The 22,471-nt window shown below is 47.1% G+C and overlaps 1 protein-coding gene across 8 annotated transcripts in view; it reads left to right on the forward strand.

Annotated features, from left to right (window-relative positions):
• RALGAPA2 (Ral GTPase activating protein catalytic subunit alpha 2) overlaps positions 1 to 20,544 on the forward strand; it is a 321,681-nt gene extending 301,137 nt beyond the window's left edge. For 6 of the 8 annotated variants that reach the window (XR_013364745.1, XR_013364747.1, XR_013364740.1 and 3 more), the window contains 3 exons: positions 2,175 to 2,298; positions 14,092 to 14,131; positions 17,221 to 20,544. Coding sequence is in view for 1 of the 8 variants with exons in the window: in XM_077871985.1 (XP_077728111.1) it covers positions 14,092 to 14,096 (5 nt within the window). In the remaining 7 variants the exon portion in view is untranslated. The remainder of the gene's footprint in view (positions 1 to 2,174; positions 2,299 to 14,091; positions 14,132 to 17,220) is intronic. The other 2 variants (XR_013364741.1, XM_077871985.1) reach the window with 1 other exon arrangement.
• Positions 20,545 to 22,471: the final 1,927 nt, after the last annotated feature.

Here is a 22,471-nt window from a genome sequence, read left to right on the forward strand (position 1 = left end):
TATGAAGGATCTGTAGCAAAGCTAATTTTTTAAAGATCTCATTCAGTTCTTTCTCATCTTCATGAGGTACTGGGACTTAATTTTTCTATGCAGGGTTTTGTGGGGTTTTCTTTAACTCTTGAGAAAGCTTTCGATTTCTTAAAATTAGAAGAAACTAATAACTAGATATTGACATTCCTTAGCTGTTATGCTCCTAAGGCTCCAGATTAAGATGTTCCTGAAACAAATATTGATGAACTTTGTTTTCTATGCATACTTTAGCATCTATATAAATTAATTTGATCTTTTCCAAAGATTTACTTAAATCAATTCAAATGAGGTAGTGTGTAGGTAACTTCTTAAGGGAGTCTCCAGAAGTGATTACGGTTTTCCAGGACCTGCTATTTGGGGGCAGTTGCTAACAGGCTTCTGTAAGAGCACCACATTTGCCAAAGTAACTTAGCAGTCACTGACAGCTCATGAGTGGGCGCTGGAACCCATACAAAGGGAACGTGAAACCAAAGATGAGCTATCAAGACAAATGCTGGTTCTTCCTCGTTATTAGCATCCGTATGACATTTCATAATGTTCAGGGCTTAGGACATTTGGTGTTGAGTGATAAAATTTTTGGTACACATATCACGCCAATCCATGAGTGTGATTTTAAGTCTGGGCACCATGTTCTCTATCACCACTTTGCCTGTATGCCCACAACTGAGATTAGGAAGGAACTAGATGTGACCTGAAATTTGGGGGCAGTGCAGTGGGGGCGGGGCATCTCCAGACCATACATAGACACGTTTCAGAAGCACATCTCCCCTCCTTCCCAGGCCAGTTTTGCTTGTGAGGAATCTCTGTCCCAGCTTGTCACCACATTTACAGATGAAAACAGTTTTCATTTATTCAGTGTTTTCAATTTTCTTGGGACAAGGACAGTCAGACCCAGATGAGCCAGCATACTGAAACTAAGAAACAGAGGTGGACTCTGCTCTTCCGAGCAGCAAGCCAACTGGAAAAATTGACCCTGAGCAGCTTAAGCCCCCACAGTGCACTCAGGACCCAATCAGACCCTCTCGGCCAGCAGTGCCATCAAAGCGGGTCCTTGGGCTCCTGCTCCCATGCATATGCACAATCTGAGGAATTAGGGGCTCCCCAGTTTTCTTTGTATCCTCTCTGCAAGGGGCTTTGTCGTTAATGCAGAGGGAGAATAACCTGAACCCTGTATTCCTTGCACACTGTATTTGTAGCTGCAAGCCACCCTCATTGCTAGAGGGAAGGCCTATAATATAAGCCTTGGAATCCTACACGTAAAAAAGAAATTTGTTCAGTGAGAGGGGCTTATGCCCAAAGATGCTTCTCCTCAGACTCCCCCTGTCCCAGTGCTGTTGATGTCACCCAAGGAATCCATAGAGGGGCACATTGGCCAAGTACATGTGTTTCTCTTCATGATTCACTGTCAGCCACTGATGCAGATGGAGCATCTGCAGTGCGTAGGCTCATAGATGGGTACTCAGCTTTTTAAAAGAGATTTAAATATATATCTCTATATATTTTCCCAATCAGAAAATGTTATTTTAAAATGCCACCTACCTCATACCTATTCTATCCACTGCTTGTATTAGTAATACCCAGTGTATAATAGCTGTTTGAACTGCCTGCCTCTTTCTTAGCACTGTAATTGGTGTTCCTTTTCATCCCTTCCCTTTTGGCCAGCAACTTCTGAAAGGTAGCCAGTGTGAAAGTATTAGCTGTAGTTACACACACACGTGTGTGTAACATATGTGTGTTAACATATATATACACATATATACATATATATGTTTATGCATGTATATAAATGCATTTAACACACACATACACGTACACATGTTGAGGTGAGGGACTCAGTTTGCGTTTTCCTGCATGTTTCCAAGGAAGGGAGGCCGGCAGAGAGGACTTCAAAGGGTTAACTAGAGTGGGCACCCTCGACTGCTGGGCGGGACTGATGTAATCGCTGCAGCTCACAGCCAAGTGCATCTGTTCACCATGAGGTCATTCTTCTGCATGCTAATGATTTGGAAAATCAAGTCTAATCTTTGACATTATCAGAAAGGATATAAATAGTATAAATCTTTATTTTTGGGAAGCTGATCTTATAAACAAGAGGAGAAAAAGAGAAACTTTAGCTTGGACCTGAGATTTTTTTTTATCCCCAGAACTGCTTTAAAGGTTGTGTCTGGACCCTAAAACCTTGGAGGAATCCACTTGTGTCTGCTGATAAATGAATCCCCAAATCACTATTACAGTCACAGCTAGCAATTTGGTAGTAGAGGACTACAGGTATGTCCAATTTAATATCTAATTTAAAGAATTTCCAAGTGCCTTAGTCAGGACCTCATAAAGATTGATTTTTTTCAAAGAATATCCCAAATCAAATTAAATGAGTTATCAGTATATGCAAATCAACTGTGTTTGCTGAACATGCCAACACTCTTTTGGGTTTCTTTCTACTTTAATATTGCTGTAGGGAGCCAGCAGAGGGAGCACAAATCTTTATTTGTGAGTCCTATACAAACATTTGATTTCTCCAAGATATGGTCAGAAATACTTCCTCTTTCATAATAGGCTAGATTGTAAAGTTCAGGATTTTTAAAAAGTGGGAGGAAATTCCTCACTAGGCTCCACCAGATTCTGCCACTTTTAATGTAGGTCATATTTGGAGCTTAACCCATATTAGTCTGAGTTGGTCTGAGGTTGCTGCTCCCACCACGACTCTTGCACAAAACTGTAAGCTTTCATCAGTCACGTGCACAATGTGCACGGGTGTCCTCTTGGAAAGGATTATTATGCTCACCTACCCGATAGTAAAAGACTTTTGTTATTTTCTCCTACAACAAAATCGAATTAAGTTCATAGAAACTATCAGAAGACTTGCCTGGTGTCACTGGGTCATTCTTGTGACCCTCTTAGACTGTAGGTGTATTGATCCCAAAGTGAATCTGGCAAGTAGATGCCACACAGACTGCTTGTGTAACTCAGCAACCTTTGGCTAGAGAAGTAAAGCTACACCCAACTTCCACTTGCCGGACCCCAAACCACGCACACTGCTTACATGTGCCGGGATGTGGTAGGCTTGCCCTTCTGCACGCAGATCCCAGTGTGGCCAGTTTGCTGGTGGTCGGCAATCAGGTAATCCCTAGAAACTGCACCAGACAGACTCTTAACTACGGTCCCCCAAAAGATGACATATTTTCCCCATTCACTGAGAGTGGTCATGTTACAGATTCATTTAGTCTCTTTCTTTGTCTCTCTCAGTCCCTCCATTCCTTCCTCCTTCCCTTCCTCCCTCCACATTAAAGTGCTCTTCATAAGGTTTTGATTGATAGCCCTTCTTATATATTCACCGTCCCCATAAATTTGCTGAAACCAGCAAAGAACATTGTAAGATGTTAGAGGAAACTTCAGGAGATATCAAGCTGATCCCTTTCACATTCATTTTGAGTTGGCTGAAGAGCCATAAAGGGACAACCAAAGGCCATGGGCAAGTTGGCAGTGGGGCCTTCACCCCTTGTTCCACGTTCTCTTTTCTTCCCAAAGTGGAGTCAGGTGGTAGTGACATCATCTAAGACTCAGATAATTACCACCATCCCCTACTTGGTAAGCTGTCACCAAAATTGGTGGTTAGTTACACTGGTCACAGAGTTCCTAACCAGCCACTTATAAGAGTTTTTCAATGTACAACACCCAATGTCACCTCTTTGAGAGGAGAGAAGCAATACTATATCAGTGTTTTTCAAACAAGGTAGAGACACAGCCAGAGGGAGAAGCAGGCTCCATGCAGGGAGCCCGACGTGGGACTCGATCCCGGGTGTCCAGGATCACACCCTGGGCTGAAGGTGGCGTTAAACCACTGAGCCACCCGGGCTGCCCCAAAAAGTCTTCTTAAGAGAAGAATGAAGTTTGGGAAAGTGATAGTGCTGAAAATATAAATCGCAGAAACTCAGATTACTGAACTATTAGTATATGATGCTGTGGTTATTGGTTAGTCAAGTGACCATTTATACCAGCACACTCGTGTCACTGTGCCAGTCTCTGGAGCAGCCTCATAGTTGTGGCTACAAAACCCTTCCAGGAGTTCTCTCATTCCCCCTTCTAACCAACCAAATGGAACAGATGAGGGAACTAAAGCCCAGAATTACTCTGATTTCATGTAATGAACAAACGTGCATCAGAGGCTTCCACGTACCCTGGCTAGGTCAGTCCCCAAGGGTTCAGGCAAGCCACCCCAAGACCTAGAGGAGCTTCTGATATTCTGGGGGTGCTAGGAACACAGCCAGGACCCAAGCCCAGAGTCCATGCACCCACACACTACTGCCAAACCCTGGAATAAAGGCAGATGGCAGGAGCCATAGCGAACTTTTGACCCTTCATACACCATTGCCAGCATTTGCAAATCTTCCTCCCTCAGTATTTAATATAGACCAGGCTTGCCTTCTTTTGCTCTTCTTCCTCACATATCTCAAATCCCACTGTCTTCCTATCCTTTTTGCTCAATGCTGGCCAGAACCTTCCACCTGGCACTAGCCTCCCCAGCTGCTTTGGGGGCTCCTTGCAGGGAGGATGGGTTCCCCTGAGAAGGTTGGGTTCTGCAGCCAGATAGCCAGTGTCTTCTGTGTTCCAGCATGTGGCCTCAGCCAAGTTACCTTTCACTCTGTGGCTCAGCCTGATTCTGTAAAATAGGTCTTATAAGAACTTTCCTTAAAAGATATTTGTAAGGATTTGGCAAGTTAGTATGTGTAAAGAGATGAGCACAGTGCCTGGCACATAGGGACCCCTCAGCCAGTGTTTGCTGGGCTGTCACACTCACTCACTGTGTCTGCCCACATTTTTCTACACTCCGTCCTCTGTAACCCTCTACCTCTTCCAGCCTGTCTTCATCTTAGAACGTGTACCTGCCTATTCTTCCTTTCTTGTCCTGGAATATACCACTTGCCTGCCAATTGGCCTGTCTCCTAGAAGGGGATCATGGCTACTACTGAGCCACCCAGGTGCCCTGGTATTGTGGGTTTTAAAGAGAATTCTTCATTGCCCTGTTTAGTACCAGATTTTTCTTCACACTTATTCATCTCTTTTTTCCTCTTAAAATTCTTTTATTCTCTGTGTCCACTCTGGGAGGAGGAAGAAATATGAGACAGCATTTGTTCCAATAGGAAATGATGGTACTACCTGTCCCACATTGCCATCTCTGAATTGGCCCCACCTTCCCTCACCCCTAAGACTGTGCTAATAAGCACCTTAAGGCAACACAAAGGCTCTGGAAGCTTCATTTTCAATATCTCCCCCTGCCCTTCTGGAGCTTGCAGTCTTGTTGGGGAAGAGCAGGTATTCATGAACCACTAAAACATGGCTACTTATTTGTAAGCCCACATTAGTTATCTCCAAACCATTACCCTATATTAAAAAGACACAGTTCAAAGGAAGAAAGAAAGATGCAGTGAGCCAATGGTTTGGGTCAGTTGGATTGAGATTTCCCTGAGCTGTGCTATCCACCTTGTGAGCCTGGAAGAGAACGGAAACTTACCTAATATGTATTAGATACACTCTAAGTCTCCTGCCAGTCAGTTTTTAACTTTGCCACATTGGCTAAGAATTAAGATGTCTGAGAACTGGAAGGCCATGGACAAGAAGCATAAAATGAGGGACAGTCCACGTAGGAAGAGCACAGAGGAAGAAATGACTCCTTTCGGAGCCTGTGTGGGGACCCTCCTGCTCCTGGAGCTGGTGCACAGGTTAGGGGCGCTCACAGATTCCCAGAAAAAGAAGGGACCCAAGATTGTTCCTCCTAAAGTATTGACATCACATTTAAATTGTTCCTTTGGAAGAACTTGAAGATGCTGCCTTTTCTGTGAAATGCCACCTTCAGTTTACTTCTGATTTCTCAGTCCTGACAGGGTTTTAAATGCAAGTGGCATCTTCCTCCATGCCTAACTGCTAATTACAGTTCCCATGACACTTTTACAGTTGCCAAGAGATAGCCGGCAGGTACCAAGAATTTTTCTGAAACAATTTTTGGAAATGATTCTTAATTAAAGCTTATTTCAAATAACCTTGAGGATTTTTTTTTTTTTCAGAAGAACCCGGAACTTCCAGAGCTTCCGACCCCCTATGTTATGTTTCTTGTGAACCATAGCTATGACCCTCATGTTCTCCTGATTCTAGCAGGTAGAACAGGTGCAAACCACAGCCAGGAGTGTGGGTTCCTGGAAAACTCCATGGTTTTGCTTGAATTTCTAATTAGCAACAACCAAACCAAAGCACAGGCCAAATGGAAGCTCTCTTATTAGCATTTAAGTCTGCTGGTGGAAAAAAGACAGAATATTTTATACTGTCCTTTTCCAGAAGGATGTATGATGGTAACCAGGAAGTAAACCTCTACATAGCATAATAAACAGAAAAGCGGGTTGCTTTTCTTCAATTAACCTTCAAAGGCCTTCAAAAGGCCAGTGTGGGGAAAAAAAATCCCTAAAACATGGGAAACATGCCAGGCAACATTGGTAAAATAAAATAAAATAAAATAAAATGAAATGAAATGAAATGAAATGAAATGAAATGAAATATAAAATAAAATAAAATTTTAAAATAAAAAAAATAAAATAAAATAATAAAATATAAAATAAAATAAAATAAAATAAAATAAAATAAAATATATTTACAGCATTGATGTGGCCAAAATTAATTTCTCAGCACTTAAGAAACCTCACAGCATCTCTGTAAAGAGTGCAAAGAGAGAAAGAAAAGGCAAAACTATTATTTGACCACTTCAGGAACACAAGACAATAAAATCTCAGATGCAAAGAGGACACATACACCTGCCTGTGTCCCCACGTCAGGCCCCCCAGCCTCTCCCCTCTCCCCTCCCCCCCACTCCAGTGCTCAGCCGTTACCTGTGGCAGGGTCCCTCGGCCTACACAGTCACCCAGCCTATCTCTTCTCTCAAGCAGGGTCATCCAGTCTTGAGATTTCCGCTGCTGGTCTTCCAGGACTCACATGGCAGGGTCCTGTTCCCCTACCCTGATATCATGCAAAACCACAGAGTGCAGGTTCTCTTGCCGTTACTGCCGAGATATGTCCGGGCAGACCCTGCAGCTGGTTCGCGTCCCAGAGTCCATGTGTGGTAGTTAGGGAAACCCTGCGCTCTAGCTCTGTCCCCAGGGATCCAAGAAGCAGCTAGAGAAACAGCCTGACTCCAGTTAACAGCAGAGCCCTGTGTAATATCTGGGCATGCAGCTTTCTGAGTCCAGGCTCTTCTGACCAGGGATGTTGGCCAGCCCAGCAACGTGAGGGCAAGAGCCCCAGAGGAAATGGATAACCACAGAGAAGAAAGGAAAAAGCCATAAAGGGAACTCTGTAGGCCACTAGGCTGACTCTGCTCTTTACTGCAATTACCCAAAGCTGGTGACTTGCTAGAATCCATATTTAGATATTAAAACTCAGTCCATCTCAAGTCCTGCAAGGATACACACACCTTTGGTACAGCCGAAGAAGATGGAAACTGTGGCTTCTGTCCTTGGATCATCACATGAGCCCCACAAGGGTTGGGCTTTCATTTCATAAACATTTACTGTGCACTAATAGGGAAGGTGCAGAAATGGGCAAAACAGCAGCCCTACCCTCCTTGAGACTTATCTTTGAGATGGATGAGAAAGATGCTGGACTCCTGTCAGGAGCTGGGGGATGCCAAAAAGAAAAAGACGCAGGGAAGGAGGACCAGGAGTGTTACTGAGAAGCAACACTATAGTGAGGTGCCCTTTAAAATGGGTGTTGGGGGGATGCCTGGGTGGCTCAGCAGTTTAGCGCCTGCCTTCAGCTCAGGGTGTGATTCTGGAGTCCCAGGATTGAGTCCCACATCGGGCTCCCTGCATGGAGCCTGCTTCTCCCTCTGCCTGTGTCTCTGCCTCTCTCTGTGTCTCTCATGAATAAATAAATAAAATCTTAAAAAATAAAATAAAATAAAATGGGTGTTGGGGGAGCACCTGAGTGGCTCAGTCAATTAAGCATCTGCCTTCAGCTCAGGCCATGATCCCAGGGTCCTGGATGGAGCCCTGCATCAGGCTCCCAACTCAGCGGGGAGTCTGCTTCTCCCTCTGCCTCTGCCCCTCCCTGCACTCAGGCACATGCGTGCTTGTGCTCACTCTCAAATAAGTAAAATCTTTGAAAATTAAAATGGGGGATGAGGAAGGCCTCACTGAGAAGGTGACATTTGAAGAGAGGCTTGAAGGAGGTTAAAGGAGTGAGCTATTTAGAATCTGGGGGGAAAGCACTTCAGGCAGAGGGAACAACCGGTGCAAAAGCCCTGAGGCTGGTGCTTTTCTGGCACATTTGAGGAACAGTGGGAGGCACAGCATGGTTAAGGTAGAGGGAGTGAGGAGGACGAGGGAAATCAGAACAGCCTCACAGGCCTAGGGAAAGACCGTGGCTGTTCCTCTAGCGAGCTGGGCAGCTCCTGGAGGGTGTTCGTCAGTGGGGTCACATGATGAGACTCTTAGTTAAAAAGATCACTGTGTCTCGTGGGGAGGATATTCTAGGGGAAAGGCAGGAGAGAGACTAGATAATATTTTGTTCTCCATCTCTTCCCATCCCCTGCTACACAGCAGGCACGGAATACATGTTGACTAATGAATGAGCGTTGTGATGACCCAAGAGAAGTTCCACCTGAACGTTCCCCATGTCCAGGGACTAGAGGGGCCTCCAGTGCCACAGAATGCAGCCCCTAATTGGGACTGTACCAGTTAGGCGAGCGTGGGGACACCCCGTCCTTGTAGGGGAAGGTTTGCATGGTGGGAGAAAGGAAGTGAAAGCAGGTGGGGCAGAAATCTGACCTGCAGCCACATGTCCTCCCCCCCCCCCAGACTCCCCCCGCCAGACTCCCACCAGGGTCGCACAGGCAGGCACCCGTGGGCTAGCATGAAGAATCATGGTAGATGACCATCCCTAGTACACAGAACACTGTTTGAAGAGGCATGAAAGGACTCATGATCACAAGAGCTAGGATACGAGAGTAAGGTTCCTTGGCATTGTTTTGCCCGGAGGAAAAGTCTCTAGAGCAATCCATGAGTAGTAAAGCTTTTACCTATGTGTAGAAATCATGTTCCTGCACCCTCCCCACAGCCAGCCTTCCACAAAGCAAGACTCATCTCTTTGGCAGTTTGGGAACTGAGGAGGGTTGGTTTTCTCATTATCAGTTGAGACCAGGGCTCAGGTGCTTAGCCAGATGAGACTCACTGCCCATCCGGAGAGGCCCCCTGGTTCTCGGTGCCTGCTTGTGGCAGGGGGAGCCCTTCTTTTGTGGCAAAGGCAAAATGCTCCTCCCCAAAGGTGGAAAGGACTACTCTATGGGACTTATGACCTCTATAGTTTGTACAGTAGCAAATGCGCATCCACTTAGACACAGATCACCGAGAAATGTAACTGAAAGTTAACCAAAGTGTTGCCTACCTTGGAAGGCAAGTGAAGCACCACAGAAAGAATTCACTCATAGAAAACATCTTAATTATGGAATAAAACTGCTTCCTTCATGTCTTCAGACAACAGGACAGTGAAACAACCAGACAGTTCTATTGCTTCTCTGATGCTTCCTCAGACATATATCTTGAGCTCACTGTCTCCCCACAAGCCACCACAGACATAACTGCCACCTTTTCTTGAGCAGTTGATTAGAGAATGTAGTCCTGAGTGGCACACAAAATCCTAGTGTGTCCTGTGGAGAAGTACACTGTAATCTCACCTGGCCACCCAAAGCCACTCCTGGGTGCTTATAGGACAAATGAACTCGAGTTAGGTTAAACCCAAGAGAACCTCAAAGGAAAGAGTAGTGTGTGGCCCAAAGGGCAGCCCCATTTTCTTCACTCTGAGGATGGCTGGAAGTTTGTGGTGTGACATGGGGAGAGTTGCTGCTGGCATCTGCTAACTTCCTAAGTGCCCCTGTCCCTCTGCTCCCTGGGTGCCCACAGGGGATTTGATTTTCCCCAGAACTTGTAGCCACTTCTGTCATGTCCCTTTTGGAAAGGAAGTAACAGCAGTGCTGCCCAGTCCACCTTCTATCCTTTTTTGCCATTTTTTCCAAACAGCATTAATGAGATATAATTCTCATATAGTTCATCCATTTAAGGTATATAATTTGACGTTTTTCATATTCACAGGCATTTGCTAGGCAGATGTACAACCATCATCAGTCTCATTTGAGAACTTTTTAATTCATCCTAAAACAAAGAAACAAAAACAAACCCATAAACACACAAGCAGTCAATTCCCACTCCCCACTCCCCCCACTTCCAGCCCCTGGCAACCATTAGTCTACTCTCCATCTATGTGGATCTACCTATTCTGGACATTTCGTATAAGTGAGATCACACAGTATGTGGTCTTTGGTGACTGGCTTCTTTTGCTCTGCATGTCCTCAGGTTCATCCATGTCGTAGCTGATATCTCCAGATCTTCCAGTGTAAGGGGAGACACAACCGTATTCTGGTTGTCTGTTCATCAGTTGATGAACATTCAGGCTATTCTTACTCTTGGCTATTAGAAATATTGCTGCTATAAACATGTCTGTACTGTTTTTGCTGTTTTTTGAGATGTGAATTCGGTCCAGTACCACGAACAGCCCTGTCATGGCTAAGGGGTAACTGAGATCCTAGTGTTTGAGTTCTGTGAGTGAGATAGAAGGATGGTCTACAGACCTCTGTCTCCATGAGGGCCTGACCAGAAAAATTGAAACCAAGATATTAATCTTAAATGTATAACTTGATTCAGTTTCACCATAGAGCCATATAAATACATTATAGTTGCGGAAGGGAAAGAGAAGAATGCCAGAAAACTTCATGAGCCTTCCACCTGCTTGCTTAGCCCCCCACACAGGTGCATATGCACGTGCAGGCCCACAGTACATGCACTCTCTCTGCCTGACTGCCTTTCGGTCCAGCTGTCCCAGCTTTCTGATTCAGAACCAAAGCTGATGGGCAAACCAACGACCAGAAAGAGGAAGCCCAGAGCCAGGGCCAGGGCCAGGACACAGCCACTGCTGCTGAGTTGGAAATACTGGAAGCCATCCTTGGGCCATTTGGAAATGTTAATTAAGCTGGCTAATTCCCACTGGTCTTGAGTTGCCAGTGTTGAGTTGAGCATGTAGGCTTACCCCATCCCCGGCTGCACCTGTTCCCTTCCTCAGAGTCATTCCAAGGGGGCTGAATAGCTCAGACAGCTCTCTGATCTCCCGCTCTGTCCGCCTTCCTGCTGGGAGGATACTTAGTGCTCGCCTAAAGCTGGAACTGCAGTCCACTGTTTCTCTCTCTCAGCCATGCCAGCTCTCAAAATCATTCCCTTCCCTAATTATCTTGGACCAGTTAATCATTTTCCACACTGACTGTTCAGTAACAAGGACCCAGGGAGAAGCAGCCACTTTTCCTGTCTGACCCTGCCCAGTGTTATCCCAGGTGGCAGCCTTTCCTCAGAGATAAGAAGCTCCATTCAAACCCTTGCTCTTCTGCTCTCCCAGTGAGTCCTGCCAGAGCACACATGCCACAAAAAGACCTACTAGTTCTTGAACAGCCTCCACTAGGCAGACCTGTGTGGAACACAGTAGATATCCCATCAAGACTGTTGTTTCCAGGGTTTTGGTAAATTCTTGCTGACATCCGGAGCATTCAAGAAGCTGCACGAGACCCAAGAAGTAGGATGTCGTTTTCTAAACATGACTTCTGGATCCTCCGGGCTTCGGCTCTGTGTCTGAGCCACTGAGTGGCTATGGCTCGACCCCTTGGTGTCGGCCTGATACTGGAGGATTCTCACCAGAGGGGTCCCACTCTGCTGCTCTTAGACGTGAGCGGGGCTTATTCCCGCGTCCCAGCACCACTAACATGGAAGAAAAACTTTGAGTTTAATGGAAAGAAAGAAAAATTTTGAATTTAATGCACACATTAAACCCTACAACCCAATGTGGCTTGACCTCTTTTTCACTATCACCCACCCTGGAAGTCCCTAAGACATTTCACTTTCCTAATTTGTCATCTCCCGAAACACTCCAGAAATACTGTGTATCTGTTTATTTACCATACCTATATCTGGGCTTTCTATGTATAAAAAATATTTTTGTCTCCCAAGGGGTGATATCACTCTGATATCAGAATGCATGTTGTAACTCCTCTACCAAAGCGCCCCACAGGCAGGCGCTTCATCTGCTTTATTCACATCTGTAACCAAGAGCCTGGAACAGAACCTGGCACATCTCAGGTGCCCAGTTGATGAAAAGATGAAATAATTATGCTGTGTCTCTCCCCCACACCACTAAGCATCATGTGCCTCCTGTTCTCTCCCCCTGCCCCCATCTCCAAGCACCATGGTGCCTTCCAGCACTGCCCAGGCTAGTTGGTACCTCACCCCCAGGGATGTATCAGGAAGCTGACAGCCTACTCCTCTGTTCCAAGTGTGGGCCCCCACCCTTTGGTAGCACTGCCTGTGTGTCAAGGGCAAGTGACATTTGTGCCCCACGGAATAATTAAGGAAGCCCCCAACTGTCTCTGTCTTTGCATCTCCTTAACTCACCCATGGACTGGCAGTTACTGAGACGTTCTATTTGGTCCACCACACCACACCAGGCTGCATCTGGGGATGCACTAGGGAGAAGAGCAAACCAGTCCTCATCAGCAATTACAAACAAGTCCTCCATTGTTAGCTGTGCCATCTGCTTTCTTGGTACGTCCAGCATAACCAGGGCTGAAGGGGCTGCAGGGAGGAGGCCAAGGAGCCCCTTCATGAAGAGGCCCTTTGCTCACACTGGAGAGGGTAGGTAGTATGGTGCCCTGAAAATCCAGGCCTCCCCAACTCAAGGAAGACAGACCCCCAGAGAGACGTTGTACGTCTGCCATCTTCTGTAAGAGGAAATGGGACGCCACAGCCCAGGGCATTGGGAGAAAACAAGAAATCTAGACCATCGTATTATCCGGGATCCATGAAAAACATTCTAGTCTGTTACCAACAGTCAACACAGTCACAAGCACTTCCTGTGGTGTAGAGCAGTATTGACGTACGGACATGGAGCAGGTAACAGTGGTTGAAAATCAAGGAAGACTGATTATCCGCAGTTACTTATCCTGAATTCCTAATACCAAATAATTCTGCAGAGGGGTGAATTTTCAGTAGATTGTAGAAGTGCACATTTCTTCCGAAGAGCCCAACTAAAGAACATGTCAGAGGGTCAGCAGACAGTCCAGGCTGACAACTGTGGCCGTGCAGACAACGGTCCGTGTCATTGATGAATGTCCTTTGTCCGGATGTGATGGTCTAGTGACACTGAGTCCAGGAGTGCGGCAGGGGTTGGCATGAGGAGCTACGCCTAACGCAGAATGAGGCTGGGAATTTGCCAAGGGGAACCCACCTAGGAGATAGGCTGTCCCTGGAGGGGCGAGGGGTCGAGAAAACCTGTCACAAAGTACGGACAACTCAGAGCCTCTCCCGAGGTCAGCATGACTGCTGAGGTCCTTCTGCTCTGTGAGCGAGGGTGAGCCTGCAGTCCGATTTCACCACGACAGGGTTTGCTTCTGGGCCGCCGTCTACACAGCGTGCTACGTGCTCCTTCCCTGGAGACTGTCACATCACAGGTGACACTAGTACTGAATTAACATGCTGTGTACAACTCAGAAATCTACAAAACGAAGAGGCACATAAACTTGCACGCTTAGAGCCTGTCCAGTATTTTTTTCAGGTCATCCATTGAATTCCAAATAGACCAAATCAGCAAATATGGGAGAACAGGAAGAGGGTGTGGTGGTCAGAGCCGCCCGTGCCTATAGAGCTCCCAACAGCATCTGCACAGCACATCCTAGGAACGCTGCCGTCCCTCTCATTTCACGTGTATAAATGTGATGGCGGCTAGAATTCTCTCCTGCCAAGTAGAATTTTATTAGTATTTTTTTTCCAAGTAGAATTTTAAGTGAATTTTCGGTTCGTAGTGATCTGCAAAGCCCTGACAACACCCAGGCAGCCCAGGGATAAATGTATTGTTAGCACTGTGTTCATTATCAGGTTCAGCTGTGGGTGTGCTGGGCTTGTAGTCATTTGATTTTATGCTCTTTCCTTTCAGATTAAAATATGAGAAGTCCTCATTGCAATGTTGGAGCAAGGTAAGACTGATGTTTTGGATTTGCCCAGCCACCCTGCTCTTGGGGAGCTGGATGTAAATTCCCTAACCAGCCTCCATCCATGGTTAACGCCGTGCTGCAGTGTCCCCTCGAGTTCCTGCTGCCTCCCACCTTCTCTCCCGAGGGACCCTGCCCACACTCCTGCCCCGGCATGTCTGTGCTGCCCGGGGAAACCCAGCATCGCCTTTCTTCTGCCCGTGCACTCCGGGTGGAATCTGACACCAACACCTGCCATCCCGGAAAATGTCTTTGTCGCCCGCCCTTTTGTGTGCAGGGCCATGGGGCGCCAGTGGACCCAGGGCCGCCCCCTTTTTTGTTGCCCAAGCCAGGAGGAGCAGGATCTTGAGATGGGCCGATAAGATGTGGCACGTGCTGGGCCGGCCTTTGACCGCTCGCCTTAATGGGGGCCTCCAAGGCCTCAGTTCAGGGAGGGCAGGTTTTCTGGGGGGCCGCTGAATGGAACAGCTGGGGTAGGAAGAGCAGACAAAAGCTGGGGGAGTGCAGAGGGTAAAGAACCCAGGGATGGGCTACAGTTTAGGACTCAGAGGGCAGGTGTGACCTCCGTGGGCCTCTCCTTTCTGCCCTGGCTCTGGGGTCCAGGCCTGTCCCTATGCCACCTTGTGGCCCAGTGTGGCCCAGGCCGCACTGACCCGTGGGCTCACAGGTGGAAGGGAGACCAGATGGCGATGATGTTAACAATAATAATACTGCAGGACACTAGTAAGCTGTCATTTATTAAGCATGTCACCAAGAGGAACATGTGGTGCAGAGCCAGTCAGTTTCCAGTCTCAGGAAACATGCAGGTGGAATGGTAGTATATAGACTTTTGGGTTCATCCCAAACATCACCCTCCTCCACCTGAAGGGCAGACGAGCAGCCACTGCCACAGCAAGCCGCCCCTCCAGCCCAGCTGCCCTTTCTTCTCCCTTGGCCACAGCTTTGGCCCCGTCCCAGAATGGTTCCAAACCGGTTCCACTTGCCAGGGTCCCCCAGAGGTACCATGCCCCATCAGCCCGGGTGCTCATGTTGGGGGAAGTAGGGCGAGGCTGTACAGTCCTCTCCAGAGCAGGGGGCCTCCTGTAGGAGTCTTGGTCTGTGGGGACCCCGTATCCATGTGTCCCCTCCTGCTACAGAGTGGGAAGTGGGGCTTGAAGTGGGAAGACCGGCTTCCAGCAGGAGGAAAAGGCTGAATGAGTGGAGTGACTGCCGACAGCTTGCCAGTGGAATGATCTTCGTGGCCCGCCGGTCCATGCCCCAGCTGCCACCTCCCCATCCATCACAGTGCAGCGGGCACAGCAGGAGCCATCCCAGGCTGGGGATGTGCCGCGGGAAGTGGGGGACTGGAGGAACACAGAGGATGCTGCTGTGCAGGCTCCAGCCAAGGGGGGGGCCTTCCCTGTGCCCCCAGCAGTTGAGGTGGCTGCTTCGAGGTGCATGGGGCCACTTGGCTGCAGAGTTTTGTGCAGCTCCCCAGAGTCCACCACCTGCCTGCCTTCCCACTGTCCTCCCTCCAGCTGCCTGCCATCCTGCCCTGCTGCTGGAATGCAGTGTGCACCCCTCCTCTCCCTCCTTGCCTTCCCTGGCTGGGGGGGTTCATTGTTTCCTTTCTAATCTAGAATTACTCTTTCACTTATGTTCTGTCTTTGAACATCATTTTATCTCTTTCATTTGCCTGCTTTTTATTTTTTTCCTTCCTCTCTCCCAATCGATCTGATCACAATACTGAGTGGAGTGGTTCCTAGTGAGTAATGTGAAGTCTTAGACAATTTGAAGTGTAGGTATTTCAAAACAGAGTATTATCCAGGATTGAATTAGGCTTGTTCACCCCCACATCCAGCTCTGAGGGGGCAGAGGGTGGGTGACCTTTTGCCAATGCCGTCTCTGCCATGGAGAATGGTCTAGCTGTGCTGCCTTCGTCAAAAGCAGCCAGTTTTTAAAGATAAGACTAGCAGGAGAGAGCCTGGGACATTTCCTGTCTGGCCAGCCTATGGGGACCAGCAGGGCAAAGACGGTAGGGCTCCAGCAGCAGGTACCTGAGGGTGCTGAGACTGGGGACACGCTGGGGCAGGCTGTCTTCTCAGGTCCAAGCATGTTTGTGAGTATTGATTTCAGAGGTTCTTCCTAGAAACAATAAGGTAAGGTCAGAAAATGAGAAAAGATGTTGTCTGTGAGTAAGATGACTTACATAAATTAATTTCAAATGCCAATAATAATAAAAATGTCAAAAGCCTTGGAAGTGAAGTATGCTGGAAGGAAGATAGAAACCCTGTTTCTGAGGTTTGTTCAGAACCTGGAAGCTTGGGGTATAACACAGCCAGCTGAAAAATAGCTTATGGGGGAGGAGGGGTGATGAAACAAGCCTCTCCCTCGCAGCCTGGTCCCAGGGGAGAGTAGACTGTAGCAGCAACAGGGGCTGGGTATTGCAACAGGCATTCCTGGGTTCCTCTGAGCACCTCGCAGCAGCCCTGGGGAGGGGAGAAGTGCAGACGTGCACACTTTGGCTTTACTCCCTTTCTGTCCAGTGCTAAATAGCGCTCTGCTCATCTGCACTCATTCAGGCAAGCAATTTAGTTCTGACCCCTTTCTCAGATCCTTGGGGGAAATAATCGAGTTGTAACTCATCAGGTGAAATATCAATATGTAAATACGTGTAAATAATAACACCGACAGGGATCCCCAAAGCTGTCCATCAAGTTTTATTTGCTGCTTCCTTGACTCTGAGCCATGCTGTTGCTTCATTCCCTTTACTTGCTCCTCTCCCCTTTACTGCAATCAGATGTCTTTTCTCTTTATTCTTTTACTTGCGGATTGGATGGTAAGGGCAAGTGAATTTCGAAAAGATTCATAGTTTTATGCTGCAGGAAGGTCCAGAGCAAAGACCTGGAGGAAAGGCATTCACATGTTGATTCATTCAGCAAACCTCTCTGCACTGTGACGAGGGGAGGTCACCAAAGCCTTTCTGGGGATGTGGTTCCCATCTCCTGCATGCCACAAGTCCTTCTCGGATCTGTCCAAGAAGACCGATGTGTCCCCTCGTGCCGTGACTCGGCCTTTCTCTGCTTCCTCTGCAGGGCCTTGGCTGCCAGCCTGAGTGGCTACCTCACAGCGCCTCTTGGAAGGAGGAGATGAATGAGACTCCCCTCTGTTCCCACCCTCAACCCCCAAACACAGAGACTCCGGGAACATCCCTGCTCTGCTAGTGCCCTCAACATAGCTTCCCGCTAACGGATTTCTGAAGTTAAAGGTGAACTCCACCAGAATGTCTTGGGTTGGACTTTCTCTCCAGGCCACGTCATCTGACCCTAGAATCTCACACAACTTGGGCTTCCAAAGAGGAAGAGGGGAAAGTCACCAACAACCAGTGACAAACCCACTCTCATGTTGATGAGAGTGTTGATGTGGCTGCTTCAGGCAGGGATGGCAGAAGAAGATTCTGGGCTTTTGGGAGGGGATGGAGGGCAGCTGGTTTCTGTACCCCGCGTTGTTTATAAACCTAAGCAAGATTCACAGAAGAACCGACAAAAACAGTTGTTAAACTGAGGAATTTTCTCTGCATTGATTTCTTTAGTTCTTATGTTAGGATTTATGGTTTACTCAAAAATTTCATCATCATGGAAATTGGCTTTCCCTAGAGTTGTTTGCCCAGGAGAAGTTTTATCTGAGTTGCTGAGTGTTTTCCACCTGGTGCCTGATGCCCACTAACTGGGGAGAGGTTTTCCTGGCCATCCTGGAAGCCCTAGATGCCTCTGGAAACAGGGTCCTGTCCCCGTGAAAGTCAGGAAGCTTCCAGGGCCCAGCTTAGCACAGCGCCATGTCAACACAGAAGGTGCACACCAGCACAGGCCCTAGGCTGGGACAGGCACCCCCGTGGTGTCCATCTGCCTCCAGAAGCTTCTCCCTGCTCAGGGAGGGCCACGGCACAAATGGGGGATTTCTAATTATTTGGCTCCAAAGAAGATATGTTGAGCCTGTTTAAAAAAAAAAAAGAAGAAGAAGAAGATATGAAAAGCCCTACCTTCCATCTGTGCTTGCCCAGCATCCTTGCTGTGGCTCTGAGGGTGTCAGCAACAGAAAAATCATTTAGGAAGACCTGTTTGGCCCTCTGTGTCTCACCTCAGCCTGCAGCCTGTCTCTGGAGTAAGCCCGTATTTCAGAGCATGGGGCAACCGCTAAGGACCCCAGAAACATCAGTCCATGCAAGGGTGCCTGCCCTCTACTGTCTGCCTCTCTGCTCTGTGCCCACTTGTGTGTTACCCCCAGGGGCTTTGGTCACCTCTGGTGAGTCTCCTGAGCCCCCTCAGCGCATCAGAGTGGCTGTTTTCACTGACCAGCCAGTTCTTTCCATCATCCATTGGGTTGGTTTGGCTGGTACCTAACACTTGCAGGAGAAATGAACAGATCCAGGAAGGAGCCAGGCCTGCTTCTGGGAACAAGTGAAGAAGGACTGAGAAATTCCTATTGCAAGGATACACCTAAGTTAGAATTTGTTTCTCAGCTTTATAGAGGACTGCAGGTAGGGCCAGAGGCCCAGGCTCACAGGCAGAGCAGCTTGGGAGCCACCCAAACCTCAGAGAAACAGAAGTAAGCCTTAGTCGCTTTGGGCTGTTCTGTAAAGGGGCCCAGTTGGTTTGCTCACTGGGGGCTTAATGGCACTAATGGGTGACTGAATGTCACAGCATGTTCTGTTGTGTCAGCAAATGCTGCAATTCTCATCTTCCCCACCCCTACCCCACCCGCCCATCCCCACCTTTTTAATAATTTGGACTTTCTGGTCAGCACGGTTTGCCTCCTATCGCTCATACTCCAGGCTGGTGTTCAAGCTGCTTCACGGCATATTTACAAAGTGCCCAGACCTCATTCCTGTGGGGAGGGCATCACAGGTGCCTGGGCCCCAGAGTCCCAGGTAGGCTCTGACAGCAAATAGCTTCAGAATATTTCATTTCCAGGCTCTAGAAATCCCTGATGCAGAATTCTTGGATTTAGATGAAGTGTCAAGACTTAGAAGTTGTACTGAACTCCCCTGGACTTAATTGTTGTGCTCCAGGATTCCATTTTATCTCCCAGACCCAGTCCTTCTAACCTGCAAGTGGGAAGTTCAGTTGTAGGCAGCAAATACCTAGACCCTCCTGTAACCCTACAGATTTTAACATCTCTAGGACCCCAGACTCCAGCCAGTGGTTTGGGTGCTGGAGCTGCTTCAAGTCCACTGTCAGCAGTAGCATTGGTTTGGAATAGGGGAGCAGGGAATCTAGCAACCAGGTTTGCTTACAATCACATGGACCTGAATCGTTCTTGTTATTTGGGGTGGAAAATTGAAATGATCAAGTTCTTTTTTTTCCACTTAGAAAAGCAAATATTGTGCTTTTGCAATAAATGCCTTTCCAGCAAAATTATGGAGGGTCACTTATCCAGTGGGGACCCATCTGAGTCACAGTGCTGACTTGTCATATTAGTAGGTCAGCCATCTGGACTCAAAAGTGGCCCTGATCAGCCCCCAAAATGGGTAGGACTCGCCAGCTCCCAGGCAGGGCCAGGCCAGCATCCCCACTTCTCTGCACACCCATTTCCATCCAAAGCAAAGTTGATGTTCCATAATTTCACTGAGAAGGTTTTTGTACTTTTAAAAAAACAAAATGATGACTTTTTTAAAATAGTAGAATCTGAAGTAGACAGTAGTGAGGAAATTTAGCTTGGATCAGTGACTGTCACAGTGTCTTCAAGCAGTCAAGGCTGCAGCCACTAAGAGCCACAGGGAGGAAGGAGATTTAAGCCTTGCCTTCACAAGAGGGGCTGACCAAACCCTCATCCTTACAAACAAGAGACCATGCAGATCCACAGACTGTGCAAATCACGTCTTCCTGACCTTCCTCCGGTGTGGCCACCTGCACTTCGCTTCCTGTTGTGTTTGTATCATCTGGAGGCTTAAGGGATCCTTTAAAACTTCCTGTGACGTCTTATATGTAACCGTGTCATGACTATATCTACTGAGGGGAAATGTCCACACACAGAGGGAAGTGCAACATGAAACAACCACTGTTCTAGCTGCCCTCCGTATCTGTGTATGACATGCACAGTAAGTGAATGTTTTCTTATGGCTTCAGGTCTACAACATTTAGTACATGTAAATAAGGAAAAAGAATTGATACCTATGGTATATTAAGTTATAGTATGTCATATTTTTTTTTTGCTCTTATTTAATTTGCCTAATGCCTCACATCTGGGTTTAGGCCTCAGTGGGGTAAACCCCTCCATACAACCTACTTCTGCAGGTGTGTGTGCCACACCCGGAAAAGCACACAGCTACACTGCTGACTGCCGCTCGACTCTCCAGTTTACCCTCTTTTTCTCTTTCATTCTGATTTACTGTGATGACTTAATAAAGTAGAAAAACAGCACTTATGTTTCCTTTGTTTTCATGATAGTTTCTGGGAAAATAAAGTTTACCCTGGCATCTAACAAAAGATAGCTTGCTTTTTTATCAGAGTTGCTCAAAAGCATTTTTTTTAACCAAAGCCTAATTATGTATGCAAAATGGTAGCCAGTATGAATCCCGGGAAGTTTACAAATGTGTTGTTTATGTGAAACTGACCCCTCAGTGAAGCAGGAGTCCCTGGCCCTGATGAGCATGAGGCTGACTTGGAGGGTTTGTCTTCATGTATAAGTGGTACATAAAATGTAACACCCCCTTTGGCGTGGCCGAGGCTCCAACCATCCCCTTCCGACAGCCTGGCCAGGTGGTCTCAGAACCGGTGTCCTGAGCTACTCCCATGCTCTGGGCACCAGGGAACTTTGAATATATTGGACAGTTGAGCTGCCTACAGATCACCCATTGCTCCAGTTAGCAAATAGTTGTTGAGTACTTATTACTTAGAAGACCTATCAGTGACCTCAGAAAGGGTCCAGGAGCCAAGAAGAGCCTGAATTGATGTGGCTTTTTTAAGCTTTGGGCTGGAAGCAAGTGCTTTTACCATTTGGTTCCTCATAGAATGCAGCTTGATGCATTTTTAAAGCTTTGTTTCCTAGAAGCAGTGGTTCCCAGCCTTGTCATGTGTCACAATCATTCAGGAAGCTTTGTAGGTGCTTCCATCCCCCACCTAGATTCTGATCCAACACATGTGGATAGAACCTCAGCATCTAATTTTTAAAGTCTCCCATGGCCCCTTGAGGATCCCAACCTGCAGATAGATTTGGATTGAGACACTTGAACCAAACCCACTGTGATGCTTTGGGCAGCCCTTACTCCCCATCCCACACATGTGCCCTGGAGTGCAGGGAACTAGAGCTAAGATGCCCTTAGGAACTGCTTCGTGTAGTGTCCTGTCCTTTCTAATGATTCCGCTTTGGAGATGGCCCCAGGATAATTTATGGATTCTTTTCAGATCTGGAAATAGTTATTTAAATTTCACAGGGTGTTGTTAAGTCTCATAAAGTAGTTTATTGTCTTATTTATAACAAAAATATAGGGAGGGGTTGGGGAGGGTGTTCCAGTCATCATGCTTCCAGTCATTTTCAAAAAATTCTCGTCAAATCGTAAGCCAAATCATGCAAGACCTTCAGAATTCCAAAAAGAATCAAACTTTCTATGGTTCCAAAAGGAACGTTGCTACAAGTAATGCTCTCCAACCTGTCTTGCCTTTAGCCAGGTGCCAGAGTGTAAAGAAAAAATATCCTTAAGGTACACCCTGGCCGTAGGAAAATGCTCTGTTACTGGAAAAATGCCAGAGTTTTTTACGTTTGCTGCAGTACAGAGCACCTCTCAGCAGTAAGACTCAGACATTAATATTTGTTCACATTTGAGCTAGTGTTATTGTCCTCTGTGTGTGTGTGTGTGTGTGTGTGTGTGTGTGTGTGTATACTAAATTGAGGCCCCTTTGACTTATTAACCAGTTTATGTCAAGGGGAACTATTATCCTTTGTTCTTCCTTCTGTAAATAGAAATGGTTTTAATTGCATTTCATTTTTTAAATCAAAAAGATAAGGTTGTGGAGATAGAACACACCATCAACTTTATCCCTGTGCAGCTGGTCTGCCCAGGACTATTGGCCCAAAGATGATGCCCTGGGGTTCTCACAGCTGAGAGTGGAGCTCCAGACAGGAGCTAGGTTTCCTGGATCACACCTCTGATCAGCAGCAATCACAGTTCTTCATTAGTGTGTCGACTGTTAGTAGTTTCCATGATTCTTCTGGCCACTGTGAAAGTTTCACTGAGGCCAAGTCAGAGGCCCCCTTGACCTTTCTCTCACTTGGAGCAGGCACAACAGAGACGAGGGGTTCCCAGCACTGGGGAGTTGTTTTACTGGGATACTCTTCCAAAGAGCAAAG

The sequence above is a fragment of the Canis aureus genome, chromosome 26 (assembly GCF_053574225.1).
Source record: "Canis aureus isolate CA01 chromosome 26, VMU_Caureus_v.1.0, whole genome shotgun sequence".
Classification (NCBI taxonomy): domain Eukaryota; kingdom Metazoa; phylum Chordata; class Mammalia; order Carnivora; family Canidae; genus Canis; species Canis aureus.